Source organism: Orycteropus afer, unplaced genomic scaffold (assembly GCF_000298275.1).
Source record: "Orycteropus afer afer isolate SDZICR_OR568_19922 unplaced genomic scaffold, OryAfe1.0 scaffold00114, whole genome shotgun sequence".
NCBI lineage: Eukaryota > Metazoa > Chordata > Mammalia > Tubulidentata > Orycteropodidae > Orycteropus > Orycteropus afer.
In genome coordinates, this window is record NW_006921701.1 from 3,391,142 (window position 1) to 3,412,960 (window position 21,819).

Genomic DNA, 21,819 nt, shown 5'->3' on the forward strand with positions numbered 1-21,819 from the left:
AGGACCCTGGGCTTAAATATAAAACATACAACTGTGGAGATTTTAGGAAATAAACAAACTAACCCATAGGCAAAATCTTGGGGAACTAGGACTGGGCAAAGGGCTCATAGACTTGACATCAAAAACACAATTCATAAAAGGAAAAATAGATAAATTGGACATCATCAAAATTTAAAATGTTTTCCTTGTGAAAGACACTCTAAAGGAATGAAACTATAAACTAGAAAGTGGGATAAAGCACATGCAAACCACGTAGTTGACAAGTAACATATTTAGAATACATAAAGAGCTCTCAACACTCAGCAGCAGAAAGCAAACAATCCAATTAGAAAAATGTACAAACACATGAGCAGCTATTTTACTGGAGAGGATATACAGATGCTGAATAAGCACACTGTCTCGAACATCATGGCTTTAGAGTAAGTTTTGCAATTTGGTATTCAAGTTCTCTAATTTTGCTCGGTTTCAAAATTGCTTGGCTCTCCTAAATCCTTTGTATGCCCCTATAAATATTATAATCAAATTGTCAATTTCAACAAAAATATCTTCTGGGATTTTCATAGGCAATCTTTCAATCTATATATCAATTTAAGGGAAAAAAATCCATTTCAAAATACTCAGTCTACCAATCTATGAACACAGTATATCTATTTATATAGATCTTCTATCATTTCTTTCAGCAATGTTTTAGAGTTGTCAGTCCATAGGTATTGAAAGTCTTTTGTTAAATATATTCATATTATTTCATTCTTCTGTGCTATTGTAAATGAAATTATTTTCTTGATTTTGTTTTTGGATTGTTCTTTGCTAGTATATAAAACTATGGTTGATTTTTCAAAATATATCTGTATCCTGCAGTCTTGTTAAATTCATTTATTGGTTTCAGTAAAAACAATTACACAGATTTTTTAGGCTTTTCTACATAAAATATCAAGTCATCCACAAATACAGTTTTAGTTATTTTTTTCAATCTATAAGCCTTTCTTTTTTTTCTTGCATGATTGCACTGGCTTGAATGCTGAGTAATATTGGTGAGAGTAGACATCCTTGCCTTGTTCCTCATCTCAGGGGGAAAACATTCAGTCTTCCACCAATAAATTGATATTAGTTGTGGTTTTTAATAGATGTTCTTTGTCAGGTTGAATAAATTTCATTCTTTTACTGGTTTGTTAAGAGTTTACGAATAGAGATTGGAATTTTCCTAACTTTTTCTCTTTCTAGATCATATGATCTAGATCATTAATTACATTTATTGTTTTTCAGATGCTAATCTAAACTTCCATTCTTGGAATAAACCTCACTTGATCATGGTGTATAATCCTTTTCATATATTGTAGGATTTGGTTTGCTAATATTAGCTAGCTTATATTTGGTTTGCTAATATTAGTATAGACACAAGAAGAATGGAACAAAATAGTGTCAAGAAATAAACCACATATTTATGATCAATTGATTTCTGATAGAGGTGCCAAGGTAATTCAGTGTGGAAAAGATCATCATTTCAAGAATTTGTGCTTGAACAATTGGTTATCCATATGCAAAAAACTGAACCTAGACCCTTACCTCACACCATATACAAAAATTAACTGAAAATGGATCATAGACCTAAATGTAAGAGCAAAAGCTATAAAACTTCTAGAAGAAAACATTGGATATAATCTTTGTGACCCTGGATTAGGTAAAGATTGCTTAGATATGATATCAAAAGCACAATCCATTAAAAAAAAACCTAATAAGTTAGACTTCATCAAAATTTAAAATGTTTGCTTTGCCAATGAACTGTCAAGATAAGGAAAAGACAAACTACAGATGGGAGAAAATATTTGAAAATCACATATCTAACAATGGACTTGTATCCAGAATATATAAAGACGTGTCAAAATACCAAATAAGGAAACAACCCAATAGGTAAAGGACCTGAACAGCCACTTTACCAAAGAGGATATAAAGATAGAAAATGAACATGAAAAGATGTTTATTATCATTAGTCATTTGTTGTTGTTGTTTGCTGTCTCATAGCGACCCCTCCTTGAGTTTCCAAGGCAGTATCACTGCGGAAGTAGATTGCCCCATCTTCCTTCGGAAGAGTGATTAGTCATTAGAGAAATGTAAATTAAAATCATGATAAGATACCACTATACACCTGTTAGAATGGCTAAAATAAAAATATAATACCATGGCTGTTTAAGAGGCAATATGTTAATTTCTTATAAAGTTAAACTAACATTTATCCTATGACTCAACCATCCAAATGTCCTTCACTGGGTGAATAGATATATGAATGAGTATGTCAATACAGTGTAATACTACCTAGCAATAAAAAGGAACAACCTATTCATATATGCATTAACTTGAGTAAATCTCAAATACGTTATTCTGAGTTGGAAGAAGATAGTCTCAAAGGTTATACTCTGTATAGTTCCATTTATATGACATTCTTGAAAAAACTAAACTATACTCATAGAGAGCAGTTGAGTGATTGAGTGGTATACTGAATATGAGGGTGGTTACATGGATTTACGTATGTATTGAAACTCATAGAAATGTACACCAAAGGCCAGTAACAGCTGTGGGAAGGTGAACCCACTAGTATAAATATGTTTTGCAGGGGATATGTCTACATATGTATTTGTTTGTGCTGCGAATATATCCAAGGATATATAGAGCATACAGAAAGCATAGTTCTGACTTCATGCTAATAAAAACAAACTCACTGCCATCAAGTCAATTTTGACTTATAGTGACCCTTCCTTGGGTTTCCGAGGTGGTATCACTATGGAAGTAGATTGCCTAACCTTCCTTCTGAGGAGTGGCTGGTGGGTTTGAACCACCTTGAAGGAATGAGTCACTGGGCTTGGGAACTTAGGACCACAATCTCAGGAGACATTTACATCAATTGGCATAATATAGTCCACAAAGACAACATTCTGCATCCCACTTTAGTGAGTAGTGAGTGGAGTCTTAAAAGATTGAGTGGTGATCTAAGATGCAGCCACTGTTCTATCCCCATCTAGAGCAAAGAAGAGTGAAGAAAATCAAAGACTCAAGGAAACAATTAGTACAAAGAACAAATGGATCACAATAAATGGTGCTGGAATAAGTGAATAAATGAAGGAAATATTTGAATCTTGACTGCTACACCATACCACAAAAGTTTATCTGAGATGGATCTCAGACCTAAATATAAAAGCCTAATAATAAAGCTCCTAGAAGAAAACAGGAGAATATTTTCCTGACTTTCCTTCACAAGACCAACAAAGTGCTAATCATAAAAGAAGACATTGTACTTAATAAAAATAAAATGTTTAATCAAAAGATTAGCATTAAGAAAATAAAAAGGCAAGCCATAGCATGGAAGAAATTATTAGCAATAATATATCTTCCAAGATATTAGAATATATAAAGAACTCCTACAAATTAATGATAAAAAGACATATAATCCAATTTTAATAAGAGGAGTAAAAGATTTGAACAGATACTTTACAAAATGAGAAATATGAATGGCCAACAAGCTCATGAAAAGGTGCTCAACATCATTTGTTATCAGAGAAATACAAATTAAAGCCACGATGACATACCATTTCACACTCATTAGGATGACAGAATGAAAAAGGATGACTTTCTCATGTTCATGAGAATATGGAGCAACTGCAATTCATGCTGCTGGCAGGCTGTAAAATGGTACAGCCACTTTGAAAAGCAATTTGATAGCTTCTCATAAAGTTAAATATACACCTACACCCGAGCAACTCCATTCCTAAGAATTTACCCAAGGACAATAAAAATATGTTTCTACAAAAATAGTTGTACAGAGTGATTATAGCAGCTTATTCATAATAGTCAGAAACAGAGACAAGCCGCTTGTCTGTTAACAAAAATCACCGTAAATGGAGAAAAGATTGAAGCTGTCAGGAATTTCATTTTACTTGGATCCACAATCAACACCCATGAAGCAGCAGTCGAGAAATCAGACATCGTATTGCACTGGGAAAATCTGCAAAAGACCTTTAAAGTGTTAGGGAGCAAAGATGTCACTTTGAAGACTAAGGTGCGCCTGACCCAAGCCATGGTATCTTCGATCGCCTCATATACATGTGGAAGCTGTATGATGAATAAAGGCGACTGAAAAAGAGTTGATGACTTTGAATTGTGGTGTTGGCAAAGAATACTGAAAATACTACGGACTGCCAGAACGAACAAACCTTTCCTGGAAGCAGTGCAGCCGGAATGCTCCTTGGAAGTGAGAATGGCCAGACTTCATCTTACCTGCTTTGGTCATGTTGTCAGAAGGGACCATTCCTCGGAGAGGGGTATCATGCTTGGTAAAGTAGCATGCCCACAATAAAAGGGGAGACCCTCCACGAGATGGATGAACACAGTGGCTGCTACACTGAGCAGGGATTGTGAGGATGGCGCAGGTCCAGGAAGTGTTTTATTCTGTTGTACACAGGGTTGCTATGAGTCAGAGCTGATTTGACAGCACCTAACAACAACATTCATAATAGCCAAAAAGTGGAGACAACCCAATTGTCTAACAAAAAAGGATATTATTAATATTCATTAAGTAGTAATAGCAACCATTTAACAACATGCACAAATCTCAAAAACGTGTTAACCAAAAGAAGCCAGACACAAAGAAGTATGTACCATATGATTTCATTTGTATGCAATTTAAGAAGAGGCAAAACTGAATGGAGGAATCAGAGCTATGGTTGCCTCTGGGGGAGCTGGGGAGGGGGAGGACAGACTGGATAGCAGCATCTGAGGTAATAGTATCCTTATGTCTTGAATGGTATGGTGGGTACAAAAGTGTATATATTTTTTTACTAATATACTTACGTTCTGGGTATTTAATTATAAGTAAATTTTATCTCATTTTTAAAAAATGTAGTGATTTGTGTTTCATAAATAAAACTAATAAAAATGCTAAATGTTTCATTTGCATAATCTACTTAGTACAATAGTCTTTAAGGAGTAAATTGTTCAAGTTCACAAAGCTGATAAATATGCCCAGGACTGGAACTTGAACCAGGTAAGTGTTCACAATCATTGCTCTAAGCTGCCCCTCCAGTTCTTTGTGGGAGTGGGGTGTGGAGATGGGGAAAAACTGCTAGAACATATACTAAAAGTGTTTTAATTTCCACCTTAGATTTGAAAAATAGGATTGTTCTGCAATTCTTTCCTTCCTTTCCATTGAGCACAAATTATAGGTTCCATGAGGGCATACCTAACTGTGCTTTCTTCCTACACCTAGCTGCTGTTGTTGTTGTTGTTGTTATGTGCCATTGAGTCAGGCTCGACTGATAGCGACCCCTCCTTGGGTTTCCGAGGCGGTATCTCTACGGAAGTAGATTGCCCAACCTTTCTTCCGAGGAGTGGTGCCTGGTATCAAGACACTTGAATACTTGAGTTTATTGAATTTCTGGAAATTAATGTTAGATCTCATTTTACAGGGATGAAACAGGTCTAATTGACTGGCTAATCAGCCCCAGTAGTTTTCAATATGATCAGTGCTTGGTCCTCTTTCCATGGAATAGGAACAATTTTTCTGAAAGATGATCCAGATCATGAACTAGAGGTGCTCCTCATGGGACCCTTAAATTTACATTTTATTCAAAAATTTCTGATAGAATATTGTGGACCAAAGGAACTGGACAGCTACAGCTCTTGAGAGAAGGTAATTGGCACGTTAGTATTGCTAGAAAAGGCATTGTCTTCCAGATTCCAATTTCCACCTTCTTTTCTCAATCCCTTTATCCCTGTCACATATGATAGTGGTTTATTAAAAAATAAACATAAGATTCCAAATTACTTTTTGGTTTTTAGATAATTACGTATCTATTAAATACCCAATTGTCGCTTTGCTACCAAAGTATAATTTATCTTCCTCATGACATTTGCCATCATCGTGAGTTTAAAGTTTAAAATGAAAATATTTTTCTCATTTGAGAGCTAACGTATTTAACTAGTATGAATGAGATCCATTCCTAAGTGTGTGTCTTTACAAATTTGTAGCTAAGTTGGAGCAGTGCATACAGCTCTTATTTAGCATTGCTTTGTTGTTGTTGTCATTATGTGCTGTGGAGTCAGACCTGATTCATAGCAACCCCTCCTTGGGTTTCTGAGGTAGTGTCACTACAGAAGTAGATTGCCCAGCCTTCCTTCTGAGGAGTGGCTGATGGGTTTGAACCGCCAGCCTTCTGGTTAGCAGTCAAGTGACTTAGGCACTACGCTACCAGAACTCCTAAGCATTACTTTAGTGGAAAACAAGATTCAGTGTCTTTTCATGAATTTAAAAGCTGAACATGCAGCAAGTGAAGGTGATTGCGATGAAGAATTTGTTGAGAGTAGGAGTTGGTTCAATTGTTTCAAAGTGCGGGACAACTTTACTTAACGTTAGAGGGCAAGCAGGAGTTCTTAAATCAGATGTTCGTATTCCGGGGACTGCCTGTAAATTAAAAGTAAGTAAGAATTTCATTTAATGATAAGCATGAGGTGCAGGAAAGGTTCTCCAATAGTCATTGTGAGATGACTTTTTTTTCCTTTTGAAGAGTAACTGTTAATAAAACCATATTCAAAAGAATTATTGAACAAAACTGAGTACTCATCAAAAGTAATTTGCTACAAAGTGATGTAAGAGACAGGTAAGGGTCTCTATGCTCAGTGAGATTGTGACCTAGTTGGAAATAAGGCACAAGGGGCACAATGGCTGCTAAGTGAAAGGTTTGAACCCATCTAGTGGCTCCACAGAAGAGACTTGGCAATCTGCTCCTGTAAAGATTACAGAAAAACTTACGGGACAGTTCTACTCTGTCATATTGAGGCTCGAAGAGTTGGAGTCAACTCTTAGGCATCCAACAACGACATCACATTCTGCAGTAGTTGTTCTTGTTAGGTGCCGTCGAGTCAGTTCTGACTCATAGCAACCCCATGCATGACAGAATGAGCCACTCCAAGTCCTGGGCCATACTCAAAATCGTTGCTATGTTTGAGCCCGTTGTTGCATTCATTGTGTCAATCCATATCATTGAGGGTCTTCCTCTTTTTTACTGACCCTCTACTTTACCAAGCATTATGTCCTTCTACAGGGACTGGTCCCTCCTGAAAACAGGTCCAAAATACATGAGAGAAAGTCCCCCATCCTCCCTCCTAAGGAGCATTCTGGTTGTACTTCTTCCAAAACAGATTTTCTTTCTTCTGGAAATCCATGGTATATTTACTGTTCTTCAGCCACTCCATAATTCAAAGGCATCAGTTACTATTTGGTTTCCCTTATTTATTGTCCAGCTCTCACATGCACATGGGGTGATTGAAAATACCATGGCTTGGTGCAAGTGCACCTTAGTCCTCCAAGTGACATCTTTGCTCTTTAACACTTTAAAAAGATCTTTTGCAGCAGATTTACCCAGTGCAATATGTCATTTGATTTCTTGACTGCTGCTTCTATGGGCATGTGGAGCCAAGTAAAATGAAATCCCTGACAACATCAATCTTTTCTCCATTGATCAGGATGTTGCTTATTGCTTCAGTTGTGAAGGTTTTTTTATTTTCTTTATGTTGAGGTGTAATCCAAGTTGAAGGTTCTAGTCTTGACCTTCATAAATGTTTCAAATCCTCATAACTTTCAGTAAGCAACATTGTATCATCAGCATGTCACTGAGTTGTTAATGAGTCTTACTCCAGTCTTGATGTTGAGTTCTTCATGTAGTCTAGCTTCTCAAATTATTTACTGAGCAGACAGATTGAGTAAGTATCGTGAAAGGATAAAACCCTGACACACACCTTTCCTGATTTTAAACCATGCAGCAACCCCTTGTTCTGTTTGAACAACTGCTTCTTAATCTATGTACAGGATCTGCATGAATACAAGTAAGTATTCTGGAATTCCCATTCTTTGCAATATTATCCATAATTTGTTACAGTCCACACAAATTCCTTTGCATAGTCAATATAATGTGGGAAAAATCTTCCTGGTATTCTCTGCTTTCAACCAAGATCCATCTGATACCAGCAATGATATCCTCATTCCACACCCTCTTCTGAATCTGGCTTGGATTGCTGGCAGTTCCCTGTCAATGTACTGCTACAACTATTTTTGAATTATCTTTGGCATAACTTTACTCATGTGGTATTAATGATATTGTTTGATAATTTCCACATTCTGTTGGATCATCTTTCTTTACAGTGGGTATAAATATGGGTCTCTTCTAGTTGGTTGGCTATGTAGCTGTCTTCCAGTTATTGGCATAAATGGTGCTTCCAGCATCGCATTCATTTGTTGAAACATCTCAATTGATGTTGTCAGTTCCTGGAGCCTTGTTTTTGCCAGTGTCTTCAGGGCAACTCAGACTTCTTTCTTCAGTACCATTGGTTCTTAGCTTCCTGAAATTGTTGAAACTCATCTTCTTTTTTTTTTTTTTTTTGGTACAGTGACTCTGTGTATTCCTCCTGTTTTCTTTTGACACTTCCTGCATCATTCAATATTTTGCCCATAGAATACTTCAGTATTGCACATCAAGGCTTAGATTTCTTCTTCAGTTCTTTCAGCTTGAGAAATGCCTTCCCTTTTGGTTTTCTAACTCCAAGTCTTTGCATTTCATTATAATACTTTACTTTGTCTTCTTGAGCTCCTCTTTGAAATGTTTTTCAGATCTTTGACTTCATCATTTCTTCCATTCACTTTAGCTACTCTACATTCAAGAGCAAGTTTCAGAGTCTCTTCTGATATCCATTTTGGTCTTTTCTTTCTTTCCTGACTTTTAAATGACCTTTTGCTTTCTTCACATATGATGTCCTTGATGTTATCCCACAACTCGTCTGGTCTTTGGTCATTCGTATTCAGTGCATAAATCTATTATTGAGATGGTCTCAAAATTCAGGTTGGATATTGTTCTGGTTACCTGGTGCTGCTCTGACAAGAAGTATACCACAAATGGGATAGCCTTAACAAACAGGAGTTTATTATTACAATTTGGAGGCTTTAAGTCCGAGTTCAAAGTGCTGGGCTTTAGAGGCTGGGTGAAAGCCCTCAGCCTTGGGCTTCAGCTCTGCCTCCAGCTCCCGGCCCACTGAAGCTAGAGGCTTTTCTTCACTCAGACAGATGCTGGTGGCTGAGGCTGCCAAGCCAAGGTTAACTAGTAAAAAGACACAGTTCCGATGTTACCAAACCACATGGCAAGCCATTAATTCAAGTCCATTGTAAGTCCCAAGGTAGGCAGAGCATGGCAGGCTGCTGAATAATGGCATGGCGACATGCAGGGTTCAACTGTGCCATATGCTAGAGACCATTCCCCAAGGCTTCTGCTTATATATAGGAAGCATACCACATCTCAAAGGCAGCTACTCAGCTGCTCACAGTAGATTCCACCATGGAGCTGATTACCAGTCTCATCATGGGAAGTACTACATCCAGCTGCCCAGCCACTCAACCAGGCCCAACCAAGTTGACACACAAACTGAACTACCACAGATATACTCAAGGTTTTACTTTGGCTCTTATGTAGTTGTTGTAATTTTCTTCAGCTTCAACTTGAGCTTGTGTATGAGCAATTGATGATCTATTCAGCAATAGACTCCTGGTCTCATTCTGTTGGATGATATTGCATGGATATTGTCAGTTTTGCTCCTGTGCATTCCATCTGGTGAGATCCATATGTATGGTCCATATTTATATTATTTTTAAAAGACATTTCCAATGTGTAGGTCGTTGGTCTTGCAAAATGCTGTCATGCAATATCTGGCATCATTTCTATGACCAAGGCCATATTTTCCAATTACTGATCCTTCTTTGTTTCCAACTTTCACATTCCAATCATCAGTAATTATCAATGCAACTTGATCGTGTGTTTGGTCAATTTCAGACTGCAGAATTTTGTGAATATCTTTGATTTCTTCATCTTTGGCATTAGTGGTTGGTGCACAGATTTGAATAATAGTGTTAATGACTCTTCCTTATCTCACTGCCATCGAATCGGATCCAACTCATAGTGACCCCTCCGTGGGTTTCTGAGGCGGTATTGCTACAGAAGTAGATTGCTCAACCTTCCTTCTGAGGAGTTGCTGGTGGGTTTGAACCACCAGCCTTCTGGTTAGCAGAAGTGCCTTCCAACCCGAGGGATTCTTCTTTCACCAGCCTTCTGGTTAGCAAATGCCTTAGGCATTACGCCATCAGAGCACCCAGTCTTATTCCTTTTAGGCATATGGATTTTATGTTATCACTGACAGCCTTGTACTTCAGGATAGATCTTGAAATGTTCTTTTGCACAATGAATGTGATGTTATTCCTCTTCAATTTGTCATTCCCAGAGCAGTAGGCCATATGATTGTCTGGTGCAAAATGGCCAATATTAGTCCATTTCAACATGGATTGATACAGTGGCTGCAATGATGGGCTCAGGTATAGCAAGGATTGTAAGGCTGGTGCAGGACTGGGCAGTGTTTCATTCTGTTGTTCACAGGGGCCACTATGAGTCAGAGCCGACTGGAAAGCACCTAACAACAACAGTGCCTAGCATATCCATCTTCAAGCATTCCATTTCATTTTTGACAACTTACAAATTTCCCAGATTCATATTTCCTACATTCCACATTCCAGTTATTAAAGGATGTTTGCAGCTGTTGCACCTATCAGCAAATAAAGGTCTGAGTTAAGCTTAACTCCATCACATCATTAAGGTCGACTCTACTTTGAGGAGGCATTTCTTACTCAGTAGTGTTTAGAGTGCCTTCCAACCTGAGGGGTTCTTCTTTCAGCACTATGTCAGATAATATTAATGCAATAAGGTTTTCACTGGCCAATTTTATTTTTAAGAAATTGATTTCCAGGTCCTTCTTCCTAGTCTGTCTTACTCTGGAAGCTCCTTTGGAACCTGTGTGCCATGGTGACCCTTCTGGTATTTGAAATACTGGTGCCATAGCTTCCAACATCACAGCAATATGTAAGCCATTACAGTAAGACAAACTGGCAGATAAGTCATGGCACTCTGCAATGTAATTCCATAGATGAGGTGAAAACAAAGTTCCCCAAAGATTCTAAGAGCTATTGGGACACCAGCCACAAAAAGTGTGATTTGTGGAGCCTCAGGGTAATTAAAGGACATGTCACAGCTGAGACTCAATTTTAGTGGCTCCCCAGTCCCTTATTAGTGCCATGGAGTCAGTTTCAAGTCATAGTGACACTGTATGCAACAGAACAAACCACTGCGCAGCCCTGCGCCATCCTCACGAGTGCTGCTGTGCTCGAGCCCATTGGTCAGCCACTATGTCAGTCCATCCTGCTGAGGGTTTTCCCCTTTCTCACTGACTCTGCTTTATCAAGCATGACATCCTTCTCCAGGGACTGGTTTCCTCCTGATAACACATCCAAAGTACAAGAAGTTAGTACTTGCCATCCTTGCTTCTCAAGAGCATTCTGGCTATATTTCCTCCAAGACAGATTGGTTTGTTCTTCTAGCAGTCCATGATACATTCGATACTCTTTGCCAACACCACAATTCAAATGAATCAATTCCAGTCAAATTCAAATGTGTCAATTCCAGTTCCTGGAGCCTGTCATTTCTAGAAAGAGAAGATTCCTGTCACTACTTCCACTTGTGATATGTTGTTGTTGTGTGCTGTCAAGTCAGACCTGATTCATAGTGACCCCTCCTTGGGTTTCTGAGGTGGTATCACTACAGAAGTAGATTGTCCAACCTTCCTTCCAAGGAGTGGCTGGGGGGTTTGAACCGCCAGCCTTCTGGTTAGCAGTCAAGTGCCTTAGGCACTATGCTACCAGAGCTCCTACTTGTGATATAAGTCCACTTTAAAATAGAAGATACCTGTTCTTACTCTTTGTGGGTACCATTCTACTGTCTTCACCAAAAAAACAAAACAAAACAAAAAACCAGAAGATCCCTCTGGATTGCCTCAAGGATCAAGGCCTCACCTCCTGGATGCCCCTTTTTCCAGGAGCCTATTTGAGCAATATATCCTAGAGTGATCCTGGAAGATTTTGAGAAAGACCACATGACTGGTTGAAAAACAACGTTTTTTCCCACAGATTCCACCTGAAATTACACTGTGAGTGCATCGCTCCTTTAGTTGGCTTTCTCTGTTCTCCTTTATGAATATAAATACTCCTCGGGGGGAGGTAAAGCATTAAATGAATTCACATTAAGGAAACTCTCTAGGCCCAAGAAATCTGTTTCACAAATAAATGGCTTAAGAGCTCTGCGCATCCAGTTGCTGTTAAAGACACAGGATGGAGTTCAGGGTCTCAAATTTCATCTACTTCCCAGCTGTGCTTGAGACTGACCCAGGCCCTTGACAGTGGACATCACAGTGGCTGTCCTTAATAACTAGAGTGTATCTTCTTGATGTTTTCTTTCAAAATAGAGCCATGCCTAATATTAATACTGTGATTTTAGACTAGAGAGTCCTGGCAGTCCTACAGACTTTCTTATTTCTTCTAGTCGATGACACCACACAGCAAGACCCAGAAGAAAAGCGGCACAGCAGAAACATGAGGAGAATTTTTTTGCCTCAGCATTTTTATAGCTCATATTTAGTTTCCCATTTCTACTGTAAATAATTCACCATTTTTTATAAGGGAGATGAGCCTAAGCCCTTTTGAGTCAGAAGGGATTTGAGAGATGGTGAAAGTTGTATTTTTTACCATGTTCCAAGGTCTTTAGGAAAGCTACCCTGAGTTGGGGTTGTGCTCCTTTTCCTACACCCAGTAATGCATCTCAGTGCAGAAAGGCCTACTTTTCATCTTGGAACAAAGGTTTCTTTGGATGATTTCATAACCTTCTTTAGCCTTCCCACTCACCTTGGCTGTGGCTGTGGATTTCTGGTTTGCAGCTTCTCAGTACTGTGTGATTTTGCCCCCAGGGCATGCTAGCAGGCTGCTTCCACTGGACCTGAATCTGATTTTTCACTGATTCCAGATCTTCTCTTTCCAAGGCCCTAGTCCCCCTGCCAACCAATGGGGTTTTATGACCCAGAGCTTCCCAGTTCTAGGAGAATCCCCTATGGGCAATTGGAAATGATGGAAAGAAAGGAGGAGCCCCCTGATCCTGGGTCCCCATCACCACTCCTGGAAGCAAGTCCTTAGCAGTGAGCTATGTGAGCCCCTTATTTTCTGCAATTGGCTGGGAAGAGCAAAACAAGCATCCACTTAAGAAATGACCCCTAGCAAATCCTCAATTCAGACCCTCCCCACCCCTGGGAGGGGCAAATTGAACAGAAGAGAAGAAACCAACTTGATTAAACAAACAAACAAATAACTGGACTTAGATATTCTTCGTTTTCTCACCAAGGCTGGATGAAAACATGTAATTCAAAATAAAAACAATTTAAATCAGGAGATGAGTGTTAAGTTCAAATTTTTCACATGTAAACTACTATGAAGATGTTTTGGAAATTCCTAATTCTTTTTCCCACCTGTCACTTAAAATCAGTCAATCTGATTTTGGTCTTAGTCCCTCTTTTCCTTCATCTCTCCTTCTCTCCCTGTCCCCCACCCTTCTCCTCCTCCCCTCTCCCTTTTTTGTGTGTCTCTGTGCCCTTATGGTTGATAACCCTACTTCAATGTTGTCTAAAGCATGTGCGAAGTCTGCCTTTAATGCGGAGCAGTTACTTCCACTTCCTGCACTTGCCAATAAAGCATCCTTGAAATCAAAGTAGAAGAAAGAGCCTGTGAAGCCCAATGCCTTTTGCACCTGAGTGCTAGACCAGCCATTAGCATCTCCTGCTGGGGAACACCAAGGATCCAGCTGAAGAGTGAGGAGCTCCTCCCTCCTGGCAGGGGCTGCAGGGGGAAGAACCCTTAGAACTCTGTTCTCCTTGGTCCTTTCTCCCTGTTCCTGGTCATTGTCTGTCAGCCTGAGGTTGGAGCTGCAAGATTGTCACACTCTTGAGTATGGCTCTCTTTTCTCACACTCCTTCCCTCTGTGTGTGTGTCTCTGTTACATAAAAACTATAAATCAAAACTTGGCTTACTTTCATGTCGGACTCTCCAAGAAGGTGACTTAAAGAAGGAGTGTTAGGACATCTAGATTAAAATCAACTTTGTCCTCAGTAGTTACATTGCAGAGACCCTCAGAAGCATGAAGTTTGCTTAGAACTTCTTAGCAAAGCAGATACTGGCAGCATTCCTCCCCTTCTTCTGTGTTTTACAGTGAAGACATCTGAGAGGGGAAAAAAAAAAACATGGTGGGGACTTTATGAGAGGAAATACGGTAATCTGTTCATTTGCCAGTGCTGGACTTGGGACTTAGGAGTGCCAGATGAGGGCTGTTTAGAGTTTAGTTCTGACCTGGACTGAAATGTAGGTGCAAGACAAGATTGGCTCCTATCCTGGGAAATTACCTATGACAAAGACCAGGAAGAGAAAGCTCTGCCTTTCCTCCCCGGAGTCTCAGTCTCTCTCTCAAGCCAAGTGTTACTCCTGTGAAAAGCAAAAGACTAAGCTAAACCTCTACTTCAGGTGTATTTATGTGTTGATTGATCCTTTGTTCCTGCATACAAAGTGGACCACAAGGGAGAAGTCAGTGGAAAGAAGTTACCACCAAGCAGGTATGTTATTATTTTTTTTTTTTTCTTTCTCTTTTGCTGGTGACTAGTCCCCCAGCTCCATGCAGAAGATATGTGGGGATACATATATCTCACATTTGCAGTCAGCATCATAGCAGGTTGTGTATCATGCTGGCTTTGCTACTTTCCCCATTTCTAGGTTGAAATGAAGCATGGAGAAGATCTCTTAATATTGAGCACCACTAATGATGTCTCCTGCTCCTACACTTGGCTCCTAGAGAAATAATCATAGTGGAAAATTCAATTCTGCATGAGCCACAAGTCAGACATAGAACCTGACCCTCTCTATTGCAAAGCGGGAGACTCCTGACCCAGAAAATACCGTTGTCCAAGATTGTGGGAGCTGGGGACTATGGGAACGGGGCACAACTCAGGCCTACTTCCTCTTGGCCTCTTGGGTTAATGTTAGCAGCATCAGGGACCAAGGCTGAGACATAACAGCATGACAGTCACACAGCTTCACCAGCTCAGAGGTGCAGCCACATCCATGCATAGTCCTGTGACTAAGTTGGCTTTGGACCAGTGTTAGTTTCCTACCTTTACTTGTGAAGGGAGGCAACTTGTCCCACAGAACAGAGCCTCCCTTGCATGTGTTCAGCACCACAAGGCCCTCCTTCCCTATATCACAGCCCAGCTTAACTGAGGCTACAGCCAGAGACATTGCATTAAAGCAACTTTTGGGCTAGTCAGGAGACACCTCTGAGGCCACTGAACTTGACTCTGTGAGTCAAGTCTTCAGCACATATGGGTGATTGCAGGACTCTGTTGCGGGGAAGGTCAGTGGTCACCAATCAGATGGCTAAAGTGACTGGATTATCACCAGTGACATGAGTGTTTTGTTTCTAATGACATGGCCAGTTCTCAATTATTCCAAGCAAGGATACAGAGACTACTTATTTCATCATCTGGTTAATAAGAAAAATAATTTTTTTACACTAGAGATATTTTTTAAAATATTTTAGTTATATAATAAATTTAGTTCAAAGTGGGGATTGGCGAACTACTGTTTATAGGCCAAATCTGGCCCATTAGCTATTTTTGTCAATAAAGTTTTATTGGAACATAGCTATGCTTATTCATTTATGTAAGGCTGTTTTTGCCCAGTTGTTGCTGTTATTGGCTATTGTGTCAATTCTGACTCATGGCGACCCCATGTGTGCAGAGTAGGACTGCACCATGGGGTTTTCAAGGCTGTGACTTTTCAGAAGCAGATCACCAGGCCTGTCTTCTGAGGTGCCTCTGAGTGGATTGAACTGCCAACTCTTGTTCAATAGTCAAACACTTAACCATTTGTGCCACCCAGGGACTGCACTTTTTCCTCACAATGGCAGAGTTGAGTAGTTACAATAGAGACAGTGTGACCTGCAAGACCTACGTTAGGTACTGCCTTGCCCTTCACAGAAAGTTTGCCAACCTTGGTTTTATGCAATCAACTTGTTCTTAAATTATTATGGAAACATAATAGACAACAACAAAACTAATTGAAATATTGTCAGTCAGTAATAGCTTTCTTAGTTATCAAAGTAATACAAGATTACATGCTCCTTCTCACATGCGAAACATGCTCCTTAGAACAATTAATCATATGAGATCAAAAGGGCAAGATTTACCCAAAAACAAAATTCAGAAGGCAAGAAGAGGCAGGAAAGGTAGATGAATGGAAACAAGAAATGCAGAGAGGGAGTGGGAAGAGTGCTAATTTACTCTATAAATTTTCAACCAAACCACAATAAAATGTTGAAAAAAAAATTACATGCTCCATGTAAAATGGAAAAGCTGTATAGATAAAGCTAAATTTTTCTTTGGCCATCCTGCCAATCCTAATCCCCTTTTCTCCTTAAGTAGCCGCTGTAACCAGGTTGGCGTGTTTCCTTTCAGGCTATATCCTTTGCTAATACTATTTTATTAGTACATTTACATGTGTATGATTTTCCATTCATATGTATGTATATGCACTAATAAAAAATTTGTTGTCATATTATTCTCATTCTGTAACCTTTTTTCTACTCAACAATATGACTTGGAGAGCTTTCCATATCTATATCTATCTCTCCCTCATTTTAATTGCTACATAGTATTTCAGGGTATCATCATTTGATTTAGCCACTTCCTTTTTGATAGATGTGTAAACTGTTTCCAATTTTTCTTTATTACCAGCAAAGTGGTAGTGAACCTCTCTCTCTCTCTCTCTCTCTCTCTCTCTCTCTCTCTCTATTTTCTTGTATACACACATAAGTGTTTCTCTTGTAAATGTTCACCCCATATGCTTATGTATTGTTTGGCTGGAAGCCACAGGAGTGAGTTCAGTTCCAGACCTGAAGGGTAACTAGCGGCCATAGTCTAAGGGGTCTCACCAGGCTCTATCAGACCAGCAAACCTGATTATCATTTTTATTATTATTATTATTTTATGATTTTAAGTTTTGTTCCACATTGTTCTCCCACTCTATCCAGGATCTCTTGTACAGATCCCATTCTGCATGGTTGACAGTGGTAGCCAGGCACCATCTAGTTCTTCTGGTCTCATGATCATATAGGCTGAGGACTGCATGGTCTACTAGTCGTTTGGACTGATTGTTTCCAGGCGTCTTTGGTTTTCTTCATTCTTCTTTGCTCTGGATGAGGAGAGATCATCATTGCATCTAGATAGCTTCTTACAATCCTTTAAGACCCCAGTCACTACTCACCAAAGTAGGATGTAGAGCAATGTTTTTGTGTAGTATGTTATGTTGACTGAGCTTGATGTCCCCTGTGACCAAGGACATGTGTGTTTTAAGTTTTGTAGCATAGTACTTAAGGCACTTGACTGCTAACCCAAAGGCTGGCAGTTGAAACCCACCAGCCACTCCTCAGAAAGAAGGTTGGGCAATCTACTTCCATAGTGATAGCGCCTGGGATACCCAAGAAGGGTGGCTATGAGTCGGGCTGACTCGACGGCACATAACAACAACAACACCATCAGATAGCACTCTACAATGCCAGTACCAGTTTACTCTTCCACCAGCAGAGAATGGTAGTTACTGCTCCTCCCCACTTTTCCAATGCCTGCTATTTATTAAACATTTTATTATTTTTCCAATTGGATGAGTGAAAATGGCAACTTCTACTTTAATATTTAAATTTCCCTTATTACTAGTGAGATTGACGATATTTTAATATAATTCTTGGCCACTGTATTTCTTCTTAAATTACTCATTCATGTCCTTAGATTATTGTGTGTTGGGTATCTTTTTCTACTCATTTGTAGGGGTTATATGCTTATTCTTGATAATCCTTTAATACATGTTTATATCATGTTTTTGTTCAATAGAAATTGATACTATTTTTGTTATTATTATAATTATCTTAATACAATTGAAATGATCAATTTTCTCCTTAATGGATTTTGCTCTTTGGGACTTACTTTAGAAAGCTTTTCAACACCTAAGATTATGAAGGTATTTTGGCACACTTTCTTCTAATATGTTTATCATTTAACAAAATAAGTCTTTAATCTGGAACTTAGTTCTATGAATTATTCTAGCTCTTTTTATTAAAAAAATTCATCCTTCCCCCGTTATTTGAAATGTCACCTTGCTCATGTACTGAATTCTCACCTACACATTTCTATTCCAGATAGTCTGTTCTTCTGTATTTTTTTTTTCCTATTCCTGAGCAATTTTCACTATGTTGTTGTTGTTATGTGCTGTCGAGTCAGACCCGACTCATAGCGACCCCTCCTTGGGTTTCTGAGGCAGTATCTCTATGGAAGTAGATTGCCCAACCTTCCTTCCCGAGGAGTGGCTGGTGGGTTTGAACCGCCAGGCATCTGGTTAGCAGTCAAGTGCCTTAGGCACTATGCTACCAGAGCTCTCCACTATAGCTTTTACCTTTTCTAACTGAATGCTTCTTGTTATATAGAAAATCTGTTTTGTGTTTTGATATTTCTTCTGGTCATCTTATTGAATTTTCTTAATATTTGTAAAAGTTTATCAGTTGATTCTTTTGGAATTTCTAGGAAAATGATCATATTATCTATATATGAAAGTTCTGTTCCTTTCTTTCTCATCTTTATACAATTTTTTTTTTTTTTTGTCTTATTGCCTTTTCTTGGCCCTCTAGTACAATTCTGCATAATTACAATAACAGAGGATAGTCTCAGAGCTGATGTATCCAGTTGTGTGGGATACACTGCACAATTCTAGAGGGTACCATTTACAAACTGATGTCTTAGGCATTCTTGTTATGTTTCTGATTTTAATCCATTTTTATTTCTTACTGTGAATTCATGTTTCTTGGAATATTATCTGCAGGGATTCTTTAAGAATTGGATGTATGGCAAAGGAGAGAATTACCACTAGAACAGGAAGAAATACAAAATACTAGGAGAGAAAGGATGGATAGGAGAGAACTCTTTGTCAAGCAGTGGTAGGATACAGTTTAAGAAAAAGAGAAAAATACAGAGAAAGCAAATGAGGGGTGTTGTGGTTTGGAAGGAGTCAAAGAGCAAAGCAAAATGAAAGAAGTTCAAGCAAAATTATGGATTTAGCATTGGATCTGTGCATGACACGGGTGATGAGAATGGGGGAGGGGAGCGGTGAGAAGAGGAGGAAGGCAGATTAAAATGGGGTCTCCAGAGAAGGAAGGAGGTTGCTGGTAAAAGCTGAGGTAAGAAAAGAATCCCAAAGAGAAAGGCAGATAAGCTGCAATGTTGTAGCCATGTTGTTGTGTGACCTCAGGTCTGTTCTGACTCATAGACCCTATATGACAGAGTAAAACTAACCCACAGGATTTCATAGGATGTAATCTTTATGGGAGCAGATTCCCAGGCCTTTCTCCTGTGGAGCAGCTGGTGTGTTTGAACCTCCAACCTTAAGGTTAGCAGCTAAACACTTAATTAACCATTGCACCACCAAGGCTCTTTATTGTCACCATAAAACCACTGTGTCATCAAGTTGATTCAGACACCATAGATGAGAAGAAATAGCTGCCTGGGTGAATCATGCCATTTTCTAAAGCAGGGGATTTATTAAGTTTATAGTGTAATGGTTCCAAAGGGCTCTACTATTATCTCTCTCCTGCCCTCCAGGCACAGGGGCACACAGCATGTCCACAGTGCACTTTGACCTAATGAGTGACTCTGCAGGGCCTCAGATGGAAAGATAGGCATTGGCTGAGATAGGGGTAGTCTGTGTTCATCTGCTGGCATGAGAGCTGGCCAACTCCAGCTAACAGCTGACTCCCCAGCCGCATACCCCTAGAGGTGTTCAGGAGAGAAATTTCATCAGTGGATGAGTAGAAGGGCCCTTAGTGTTTCTGGGGTTTATACAATTGAACAAGTCTTCAGGAAGTGGGGAGTGGGAATTAGTTACCAAAAACATTATTTATTCAGAATGAGAAAATAAATTACAAATATTAGAAACAGCAAATTCTTATTGTTATTGCCATTGAGTCGATTCCAACTCAATGGCAACCCCATGTGTGCAGAACAGAACTACTTCATAGGATTCTCAAGGCTGTGACCTTTTGGAAACAGATCACCAGGCCTGTCTTCCAAGGCACTTCAGCTCATAGACGAGCACTTAACCATAGCATAATATTGTCTCCATGGTAGACAAAATAATGGCTCCCAAAGATGCCCACATAGTAATCCCCAGAGCATAAGAATATGTTACTTTATATGGCAAAAGATCTTTCTAGATATGATTAAGAGCACAAACCTTGAGATGAGGAGATGAATCATCTAGGTGGACCCAATTTAATTACATTAATCCTGAAAATTGGAGAACTTTTCTGGGTTCGGTCAGAGAAAGAATTGGGACAACAGAAAAGGGGGTCAGAAAGATGTTACATTGCCGGCTGTGAAGATGGAGGAGAAGACCTCGAACCAAACAATGAGGACAGCCTTCAGAAGCTGAAAAAGGCCAGGGCACTAACCCTCCCCTAGCAAAAGGAGCACAGCCTGGCTGACACCCAAGGATACTGACTGTGGACTTCTGGCCTCAGGAGTTACAAGATAATAAATTTATGTATTTTTTTTATGCCACCAAATTTGTGGTAATATTCCAGCAGCAACAGAAAATTAATACACTTCTCATATAACAATTTTTTTGTAATGTCAATTTTTACATAAAGAACAGAAAGATTTGTTCCTCCTCTTGCATGGTTGATCAAAGTTTGCTTTTTATTACAATAATGGATACAAATTCCTTTCATCTTCATAACTAGTTGAGGATTGTTGTGGAACTTAAGAAAAACCTCTATCAAGATTCTTTTATATAAACTTGAATATTTGGAAGACCATCCCACAGACTAGGCTCTGGCTCCCCACATTTCAAACCTTGTTTCTCCTCCTGTAGCCTGTGCTGGCCCCACAGGACATGGTGATAGTTGGACACATCCTCAGGCCCTATGCCCTCATGAATACACTGTGAGGCCTTCCTAGAACTCATATCCACCAGGATGACTTGTGTAACTCAACTCTACACACAAGTAACTGCAACTATATAAATATGCCTAAAATAAAGGCATCCTCCAATTCAGTGACCTTAGCCTGACCCCAAAATGCCTACAGCTGCTCCATCACCACTTGACTCCAGGAAAAATATCATGGAGAGTAAGTCAAAGTGGGCTAAAACCCATTACGGTTAAATAACTCACTTTTGAAAGTTACAAAACACAGGCCCATGAAAAGGAGCCCATGCAAGGGAGAGACCTCAAAGATTAAGCTTCATTAGTTTACATCCATCTCTACCTGCTTCTGTTGTGCCTATAAAACTCCATTCAAAGTGCTGGAGTATCCAGAAAGGATTACATCTCAGACCAGCAAGCAGAGTCCTTACTGCTCAACTCCTTTCTGCTGCATTGTCCATGCTGATATGAGGCCCAAATGTCATGACAAAAGTGACCAAAAAAGAAAAAAAAAAGAGGAGAAAGAGATCTCCAGAGAGGCTCCTTCAATCAACCAGGTAATGCAGGACTTCCTGGCCTGCAGTCAATCCAGTCCTATCTCTGCTGCACTCCAACTCTGTAATCTTGCTTAAGTGACAAGGATGGAAGCTGTTACTTTTCCTTCTGGAATCTCTAATGGGAAAAGATTGAACTTTGGCCAGAAGAGACTGGGTTCACAGCAGGGTATGAGTTAAAGAGATGTCTGATTTTGATAAGAAACACCAGTGAAGTCGACTCTGACTCATAGTGATCTCATGGGTGTCAAAGTAGGAGCTCCATGGGGTTTTCAATGGCTGATTTTTTTTCAAAAGAAGTT

General features: G+C 39.4%; 1 protein-coding gene across 1 annotated transcript in view; it reads left to right on the forward strand.

The window, feature by feature from the left end:
- Positions 1–333: 333 nt before the first annotated feature.
- Positions 334–21,819, forward strand: part of NR1I2 (nuclear receptor subfamily 1 group I member 2) — a 121,765-nt gene continuing 100,279 nt past the window's right edge. Inside the window, exon 1 of the mRNA XM_007943872.2 lies at positions 334–419. Within this exon, the coding sequence (XP_007942063.2) occupies positions 334–419 (86 nt within the window). The remainder of the gene's footprint in view (positions 420–21,819) is intronic.